This window comes from Triticum aestivum, chromosome 4B (assembly GCF_018294505.1).
Source record: "Triticum aestivum cultivar Chinese Spring chromosome 4B, IWGSC CS RefSeq v2.1, whole genome shotgun sequence".
NCBI classification, from domain to species: Eukaryota; Viridiplantae; Streptophyta; class Magnoliopsida; order Poales; family Poaceae; genus Triticum; species Triticum aestivum.
This window is the reverse complement of record NC_057804.1, coordinates 40,425,809-40,435,692: the sequence shown is the minus strand read 5'-3', so window position 1 is coordinate 40,435,692 and position 9,884 is coordinate 40,425,809. Positions and strand designations below refer to the sequence as shown.

The window sequence follows — 9,884 nt, the reverse complement described above, 5'->3', positions numbered from 1 at the left end:
CGCTAGCGAGCGACCGCTCGCTCGCTAGACGCGTCCTACAATCTGACACGGACTTTCCAAAACCTAGCGCTTCCAAAATATAACTGACATTAAGCTGACCAGAATTTCACGGCCATGTGTTCAGAAATAAAGGAGCAGAATTGATGCAAAGGCGCATACACTATTCTTGGTATTACAGTACCATGGTATTACAGTACCACTCATGTCTGGTGCCATTCAAGAGCTCCGGAAGAGGAGGACTTTTTAAAAGCAATTGGTAATTACCAACCACACAAGCATAAGGTGACTAAATACACTCTGCAGATGCATTCTCTTTTGTTTTTCCGACCAACGATTGAAACAGATAAACATCACTTATGCCCGTTCAGCGTTATCGTGTGGCGGTGAATTCCTCCTCCCATGGACCCACACTACATGATACAGACTAATTTGTTGCTTCTGCTTGATCAAATGGTCAATCATCATCCTTAGGAATGAAATCCCTAACTTTCACATCAGCATCTTCCCCGTACTGGATGCAGTTGTCGATGTTTGACAACACATACTGAATGCTGCAAATGGGAGGATGGTCAGGGATACGAAAAAACAGAACCAGGTAGATAAATCTGCCAAGTCTCTAGGCTAACTAGTCCATACATGCCATGGAAATAACTGGAAATTTAATATCAGCATGGCAAATGGAAGTGCCCCACTTCATCATTGCTGGAACGTTTTTGTTTCACTGCAGCATTATACTTCAAACTAAACCAGCTATAGCACATAAATTTCAAAATGCACAATCATCTCAAGAAGGAAGTCTATAGGAGTCTACACTTTTTTTTGAAGATGACAAAGCCATGGGTAAACAAGGTCGGGAGGGGAGGTGAAGGGGAAGTTAAAGAGGAAGAAATTTAATGGATCCTCACTTTCCCTCCACCTGGTTGTTGTGGTTGCACAGTTGTGTCTGTAGATGGCTCACTTGCTAGTGGAGTTGGCACAACATCTGATACAGTTGGTTCATTTGGACCTGCTGCTGGCTCACTTGGTGCTGCAGTTGCCACAATAATGGCTGGGTTTACTGGTTTGGTGCTTGGGATGCTGACAAACTTACTATGTTGTTGCACATCTTTTTTGTTGCACATAATTTTTGCACACAGTGTGTCTACTTTTTTGGTTGCTGGAACTGATTTAGTTGCATGAAAGCAGCTTAAATCTGCCTATGTTTTGTTTGCACACAACTATTGTGGATATATTTTCTGTCTACTTTTTTTTGAGACAGTGTGCCCATAGTTGGCTGCTTGAATTGCTGTAGTTGCACGAAAGCAGATAACTGGTTGCACATATGTTTGCGAGTGAAAGTGCATGTCCACGAGTCAGAAAAAAGTTGCACATCGAGTATCAGTAGTTGCACAACGAGAACTAGACAGTTGCACCAAACGGTGCCTAAATTGCACACGAAAAAGTTTTTTCGAAACAGGCGCATATTGGGTCTAGTTTCGAAGAGGACATCGCGAGGAATCCAACAGTGAAAACGAATCTTAATTTCTATATTCGGTTCAAAAGTTATGACATTTTAAAAGAGGTTGAACTCCAAATTAAACGCGTTCAGACATGTCTCATGAGTGCGTTATAATCTTTCTTTTTCAAAACATCGTTGAATGATACTTTTCCTAGCCAATAGGACAGAATCTTTCCTAATTTGTTTGACAGGGACACAAATTTACTAAAAGTGGAAGGCTGCTTTAAAGCGCTAGCGAGCGGCCTCGCTCGCTAGACGCGTCCTACAATCTGACACGGACTTTCCAAAACCTAGCGCTTCCAAAATATAATTGACATTAAGCTGACCAGAATTTCACGGCCATGTGTTCAGAAATAAAGAAGCAGAATTGATGCAACGGCGCATACACAATTTTAGGTATTACAGTACCACTCATGTCTGGTGCCATTCAAGAGCTCCGAAAGAGGACTTTTTAAAAGCAATTGGTAATTACCAACCACACAAGCATAAGGTGACACTCTGCAGATGCATTGTGTGTTGTTTTTTCGACCAACGATTGAAACAGATAAACATCGCTTCTGCCCGTTCAACGTTACCGTTGCGGTGAATTCCTCCTCCCATGGACCCACACTACATGATACGGACTAATTTGTTGCTTCTGCTTGATCAAATGGTCAATCATCATCCTCAGGAATGAAATCCCTAACTTTCACATCAGCATCTTCCCCGTACTGGATGCAGTTGTCGATGTTTGACAGCACATACTGAATGCTGCAAATGGGAGGATGGTCAGGGATACCAAAAAACAGAACCAGGTAGATAAATCTGCCAAGTCTCTAGGCTAACTGGTCCATACATGCCATGAAAATAACTGGAAATTTAATATCAGCATGGCAAATGGAAGTACCACACTTCATCATTGCTGGAACGTTTTGTTTCACTGCAGCATTATACTTCAAACTAAACCAGCTATAGCACATAAATTTCAACTGCACAATCATCTCAAGGTGGAAATTTTCCAGCTCAGTACAGTGTTGATTCCATAATTATTATTATTTTCCGGAAAGACCAGACCAGTATATGACAGCAAAAAATGGAACAACAGCACAAAAGTAGTAGAGCAAATTGTTAAGTGTGATATTATACCATCACCCCACCAGAAATTTGAATCTGGCAATAAGGGAATGTGTCTTCCAGATAAATGTTAAAGTTGTATCCAGATACATACTAGTAGAAGTAGCATGTCCAAGGATCAGAAACTCAAGTGGCAAAGGGTTCCTTCGATCACTTGAGCAGAAAAGAAGGAAAGCTTAGGCATGTAAAGAAGGGCTGAGGTTTCAATTAAACCAACAAAACAAACAGCAATACCTGCTCTCCTTCCTCAAATCAAGTGGTATGAAATTCACCATGTTGTAATCATCAACCTACATGATAGTAGTATGGACATCAATATTGGAGGCGGAGACGCAATATAAGAGCAAATTACCTAACAAATGAGGGTACAGAAAAAAAAAGGGGGGAAGAAATGAAGCACGTGGAGACAAGTAATATGCACTATGAAGAAAAAGGCGGGGAGGGAGGCAGTACTGCATCAGCACATCCATCTATTCCAAATGTTAACGTAAGAGTACTTACTTACTTACTTACTTACGAAACCTTTTATCCCAAACAAGTTGGGGTAGGCTAGATATGAAACCCTTTCACGAGGACTTCCCAGGAGGTCACCCATCCTAGTACTACTCTCGCCCAAATGGGTTTCATACCCAAAAGACTGGCTAGTTTTTACGTTGGCTCGCCAAGCCTATCACAACCCTTAGATATGAAACCCTTTCACGAGGACTTCCTAGGAGGTCACCCATCCTAGTACTATTCTCGCTCAAATGGGTTTCATACCTATGGGACTGGCTAGTTTTTACGTTGGCTCGCCAAGCCTATCACAACCCTCCTCCTTTACCCGGGCTTGGGACCGGCTATGCCTAGAAGACATAGGCGGAGTTCCAAATGTTAACGTAAGAGTGCCAAGATGAATTTATCGTTTTTCCCAGGCCATGAAGTTTCCTTTGGCTTAATAAAATAACTATGGATCACAAAGTGAAATGCTCACTGCTGAAAGTACAAAAGAAAGGTATGAAAAGAATCATGTGTGTGAAAATCCCTGCAATCATCATTACTTCCTTAGATATTGTTGTGGACTCACTCATATAATGGTATTTACACCAATCAAAGCTATCTAAAGCTTTAATCTACTATAGTTTCCAGAAGTCCAGAGACTCCCCAATTACCATAGCCAAACATAAGAGATGGTTGTCTACTTGGAGTCTTGGACTATAAATCAGCAGAAGTTATCATGCTAGAACAGTTCTACTTCCTCCATTCACAAATATAAGATGTTATAGATATTTTAATGTACTACATAGAAATGAGTTGGCCATGGTTTATAGAATCACACAGTGAGTGCATCATGGAACTCGAAACATATTTTTTACGCAAGATTATTCTGCAGCACAGAATAGCTAGTGCATAGTCAGAACTCAGATGCCAGAATATAAGCACCGAATAAGGTGGTGTTTCATCATAAATTAAAACTTAAGCCATGTGCCGTCAGAGCAAAGCTTAACCATGCAGACAATTTTCATCGGAAACGTAACAGTTCAACGCAGGAGATACACGTCCAGCAATTATGGCTTTATGACATAACGATATACTGACAGTTATACTTATAGGGCTTCATAAAGCATGAGATTTCACATAATTTACAGGTTCATAGAAGGCATACCAGTTCAGCTAAAGCCTTGTTTAACTTGTGAAACCGAGGCGCCATCTGTCGATTCAGCTGTGACAGAAGAACCTGTGCCTCAGGGTTCAGATAGCTAAAAATATAAAAAACATTATTAATACAAAAAAGAGCAACTTTGAAATGTTATAGCTAAGTATACGAGAGGGAAAAGAAGAGAACATACTCTTCTACATCCTTTTTATTGGAAACAAGGTCCATCTTAGAAAGGATGTTGATATGAGGAAGCTCGAGTTGAATCATAGCAGAAAGAGAAGCCATGCAACCGCTAATGTATTTTGTGACATCACTGACAAACTGTACCAAGAAAAACAAACAGTTATCAGTCTGGGATCTGAGTTCAGTGTTGTTGTAAAGGAAAAGTACATTGGTGATTCAAACCTGTGAGTCCAAAAGGTACACAGCGCAAACAGTGAAATTTTTCCGTTTCAGATACTCAACAAAGTTACGCAGAACTGGAACATGAGTGAAGAGTTCAATTTGGCCTGCCAAAACAAGATGTGGAATCTTGGGTTAACTGTTTTCATGCAATGTTAAGCAATCAAGATATCTCGGATTTTTCATAAAATAAGACATGCTACAGAACCACACAAGAGATAGATAAAGGTGGCAACATGTACATGGCAGTGCATAAGTTTATAATAAGTAAAAGGAAACTCATTACGTTAGGCCCATGTAGGTGGTACGAATAGTAGGTGGCATTAAATAGTCCATCTAACAAACAAGATACAATTAGAGCATGCAAACATTCATTGAGAATATTACCTGGGCAATCAAACACAAGATAGTCATCATCGAAGTAGTTTTCTAATTGTTCATCCAACCAATCATCCAAATTGTCTTCAAGGTGCCTAAGGGTTTCTTAAGGAAAAAACAACAACTGCCAACATAAGATCCTAAAACAATAACTTTATGCCAATAAAGAGTATTCATATCCCCTTGGAATTGTATAATTAAAATGAGTTCAATCAGATCCTAGATTACAAATGGAACTATGAATTGGACTACAGAGTATAAATCAACAGAGAAGGCACTTCTAAAATTCACAGCATAGGAACTCCATAGTATCCAAAGTGTACAAGTAACATCCATACAAATGACTTCACCAAATGGAGCAGCAAATTGAAAGTAACTGGATGTCATAGTATCTGCTATCCAGATACTCCCTCCGTCCCAAAATAAGTGTCTCAACTTTGTATTAACTTTAGTACAAAATTGTACTAAGTTGAGACAGTTGTTTTGGGGCGGAGGGAGTAACAAATAGTGCAAGTATAGCAATACTATTTGCTCTTGGAGCACCTACATATAACTTTTGCTATTGAAAACAAAACAGAAGGCAGTTCAATTCTAGGCACAATGAAGAATTGCAGGGATGTGCTATAAGACCAAATCCACCTCAGCAGTGTAACGTTGCACCTCCAACCCGCTTATAAGTACCAATACAGAACAGAAATACATTGCAGATGATATACCATAAGGGGTCACTTCATAACTAAATAGCTTGGAAGACAACAATCAACAACAAAACAACATGCTATCGAACAACAGGATACTCCATGCAATAGATGAGGCCACCATTTGGTCCCATCCCAAGCTCCTCCATGACATCATCCAGTGATATGAGCTCTCTAATATCTACAAAAATACCAAACAAAGGTGAGTAAGATCCCTACAAAAAATATCTGTGCACAACAGCGTGCAGGTAATCTTACCAGTAGATACAGGGTAGCTGAAGTGCTCTGCAGCTGGATCCAGATTGACCATATGAATCCTCCTGCCCACTGTCTCGCAATGTTGATACAAACCAGAGCAATAGGTCGACTGCATATGATTATTGATTAACAACTGATTAGAAAACACTATTTATCAGCTTCTCCATAATCATACTCTAACCCCCCTTGCAACGCACTCCAATCAGTCAAATTCGTTGGAATATACACACACATGTATAGTCAGAAAGCAGATGGGTACATTACTTCGTATGAAATCACGTCTAAACAGGGAGCAAACCACATCAAAACAGCACAAAATTAGCATTGAAACAAAGCAGGAGCACAACCATGCGAAATTAGCATTGGTCAGAGCGACGAACCAATTCGTCCCCAATCAAATTAGCTCCGGAGACTGAATTGAGCATGGAGCGAAAGAGGGAGCGGGCGGGAGTCGGAGACAGTCACCTTGCCGCTGCCGGCGGGGCCGATGACGAGCTGCGCGAAACCCATGGTAGGCGTTGGGCTACCAAAGGATTGAAGACGGGGGTAGGGTTGGGCTTGTGGGGGCGGAGTTGCCGGAGAAAGGGGGGACTAGAAGACTGAGGAGATGGCGGCGGCGACGTAGGCGGCGCACCAGATGAGGGCTGCGAGGAAAATCCCGACGAGGGTCATCGCAGACCGGCTGATGTACGCCGTGGAGGTCGCCGAGCTGCGGGGTGGGCTCCGGAGGGAAGGCGAGGGGGAGGGGGGCGGCGGGGAGTGCGGCCGGCGCGACGGTTGTCGGGGTGGGTGGCGGGCCTGTCGGCGGCGGCACACAGCGGGAGTGGCGGCGTGACAGAGTTTCTAGCGCTGACAGCTCACATAACCCATACTGCCGCCTCAACAACGGTGGGCATTAATGGGCCGGCCTCTGGCACGGCCCACTAGCACATATTTCATTTGTATCTAAAAAATTAAAAACCACTCAAAAAATGAAAAAAATAAAAAGGATTTTCCTGAATTAATTTTAAAATTCTGAAAGAAAATAGGTTTAGTTAAATGTCCAGAAAATCGAAGGTAAATGTTCCCATATTTTAAAATTTATTTATTAAACTAAATATAAGTTTTATATATTTTAAAAGTGCTCGCCGTATATCTCGTATTTAAAAAATGTCCACGTATAAAAATATAAAAAGAAAAATACAGGAAAAGAAAGAAACAAAGAAGATATTATAAAAATAAGAGGTAATCTCATGGCAATAAATGCTAGCGATGACACTAAAAGACAATCCATCGTATAAGGGCATGTACAATGATTGATAACACGGTGTTCTCTCACATATTGCATGTCATTTAGGTAAGGAAAGAAAACATGTTATTCAATGGATTACGCTATGTCATGCTCTAACATGTCTTATTGCCTTCTCGAAAAGGAGTGGAATACATAAGAAAATACCTCCTTATCAACCATTGCATGCATGCCCTGAATAATTGTCATAATTGTTTATTTAGAAGTAATAAAAAGGTAAGAAAGCAATAAAAATAAATAGGCTATAAACATTAAGAAACAAGAATAACCATCTAAAGAGGATTTTAAAAAGTGAAGTAAAGGTAGAAGTAAGCACCAACATGCCACAGTCATCATGTCAGTACGTAGTGCATAGCCGAAGTGTGCACGAGTGTTGTCGAAGTAGCACAACCGCCGCGTCATCTCCAAATGCAGATAAAGAGAGGAAGTTGTCGTGCATGCTCAGTTTTCCCGTAAGGACCTCTCACTGTGGGTAATATCATCCACATTGGTGGAGCTATAACAAGGTTAAATGGGCCATGGTCCGCCCAGGTTTGAGGGGTTGAGATTATACCTGGTCATGAGGGGGGAAATAGTGGAATCTCCTTTGTACTAGCCCGCCCCAATTTGGCATTCTAGCTCCATCACCGATGCTATGTTATTACCTCCAGCAAATGCATAGTAGTAGTGCTACTATCATATTGTCATTTCATTTATTCATTTGTAGAATCGCAATACTCCCTTGGCATGAGAATAGGATGGCTCACCACCATCGAATATTTTGAAAGTACAAGTTGGCTCCGTAATTGTCGGTTGGTAACTGTGGCCTAATAAAAAAGTCTCCTAATAATTTGCCTCATTTTGTTCCCCCGACCTCACCCAAATCACTTTGTTGCATGTAAGGGTCGAACAATCAGGCCACAAGACCTCCTGCCGAAGGAGTATCCTAACTAGTATCATGCATGCCAACTAGTAAGCATGATTGACATAATATGATATTCTACCATAATATGATATTAGAATTCTTCTTTCAAATCCTTAATTGCAATGTCACATCTTTTTTTGCATGATACTCGTATAATACTGCATTGAGAGAAATCCAAGAGCATGCACATACCCACCACCCTAGCAGGTTGGCCATGCATGCAACTTCCGCTCATGACGTCTAAGAACATCTACAGTCGGGCGCCTCAAATTCTCCTCAAACATTCAGACGGCCTGCCCGATCACGAAAAGTTGACCTAGACGGGCGCCTCAAACGGGCCTCAAACGTCCGGGCTGACCGACACCCCTCATATCCAGCCCAAATATTGGGCGGATACGGGGGTGCCCGGGCACACCCGCCACGTCGGCCTGGCCCGCTATGGCCCGAAATAACCCCACTCCAGCCCCCAGAAATATATGACGATCGACGAGCAAACCCTAGTCAAATTCAGTCTGTACTCACTCGACCTCTCCACTTCTCCCCCAAATCCAGTTTGCCTTCCCCCGCCCACCATGTTCAACAGTGAATCTGACCTACCGGAGTGGCTCAAGGCCGCTGGGGATTCCGATGGCTCGTCATGTTGGGGAACGTAGTAATTTCAAAAAAATTCCTACGGACACGCAAGATCATGGTGATGGCATAGCAACGAGAGGGGAGAGTGTTGTCCACGTACCCTCGTAGACCGTAAGCGGAAGCGTTATGATAACGCGGTTGATGTAGTCGTACGTCTTCACGATCCGACCGATCCAAGTACCGAACGTACGACACCTCCGAGTTCAGCACACGTTCAGCTCGATGACGATCCCCGGACTCTGATCCAGCAAAGTGTCGGGGATGAGTTCCGTCAGCACGACGGCGTGGTGACGATGATGATGCTCTACCGGCGCAGGGCTTCGCCTAAACTCCGCGACGATATGACCGAGGTGGAATATGGTGGAGGGGGCACCGCACACGGCTAAGGAACGATCCGTAGACCAACTTGTGTTGTTGTGCCTAGAGGTGCCCCCTGCCCCCGTATATAAAGGAGCAAGGGGGAGGGGGCGGCCGGCCTAGGAGGGGCGCGCCAAGGGGAGTCCTACTCCCACCGGGAGTAGGACTCCCTCCTTCCTTGTTGGAGTAGGAGAAGGGGGAAAGAGGGGGAGAGGAGGAAGGAAAAGGGGGCCGCACCCCTTGTCCAATTCGGACCAGAGGGGGGCTGCGCGCCTTCTTCCTTTCGGCCTCTCTCCTCTATTCCCGTATGGCCCAATAAGGCCCATATACTCCCCGGCGAATTCCCGTAACTCTCCGGTACTCTAAAAAATACCCGAATCACTCGGAACCTTTCCGGACTCCGAATATAGTCATCCAATATATCGATCTTTACGTCTCGACCATTTCGAGACTCCTCGTCATGTCCCCGATCTCATCCGGGACTCCGAACTCCTTCGGTACATCAAAACTCATAAACTCATAATATAACTGTCATCGAAACCTTAAGCGTGCGGACCCTACGGGTTCGAGAACTATGTAGACATGACCTAGAACTATTCTTGCTCAATAACCAATAGCGGAACCTGGATGCCCATATTGGCTCCTACATATTCTACGAAGATCTTTATCGGTCAAACCGCATAACAACATACGTTGTTCCCTTTGTCATCGGTATGTTA

The 9,884-nt window shown here is 43.0% G+C and overlaps 1 protein-coding gene across 3 annotated transcripts; it reads right to left on the bottom strand.

The window, feature by feature from the left end:
- Positions 1-1,842: 1,842 nt before the first annotated feature.
- LOC123090872 (GPN-loop GTPase 3) lies at positions 1,843-6,778 on the bottom strand. Of its 3 annotated transcripts, none has more exons than XM_044512224.1 (10): positions 6,449-6,778; positions 5,984-6,092; positions 5,825-5,906; positions 5,037-5,122; positions 4,653-4,756; positions 4,438-4,568; positions 4,254-4,347; positions 2,846-2,901; positions 2,624-2,764; positions 1,843-2,248 (listed from the first exon to the last, which is right to left on the bottom strand). In XM_044512224.1, the coding sequence occupies exons 1-9, from the start codon at positions 6,491-6,493 to the stop codon at positions 2,626-2,628; spliced, it is 846 nt and encodes a 281-aa protein (XP_044368159.1). In that variant the 5' UTR covers positions 6,494-6,778; the 3' UTR covers positions 1,843-2,248; positions 2,624-2,625. The 3 variants fall into 3 exon arrangements, with proteins under 3 accessions (XP_044368159.1, XP_044368160.1, XP_044368161.1); XM_044512225.1 differs by having other exon boundaries at positions 2,706-2,764; positions 6,449-6,777; XM_044512226.1 differs by lacking the exon at positions 2,624-2,764 and having other exon boundaries at positions 6,449-6,765.
- Between the last annotated feature and the right edge of the window lie 3,106 nt (positions 6,779-9,884).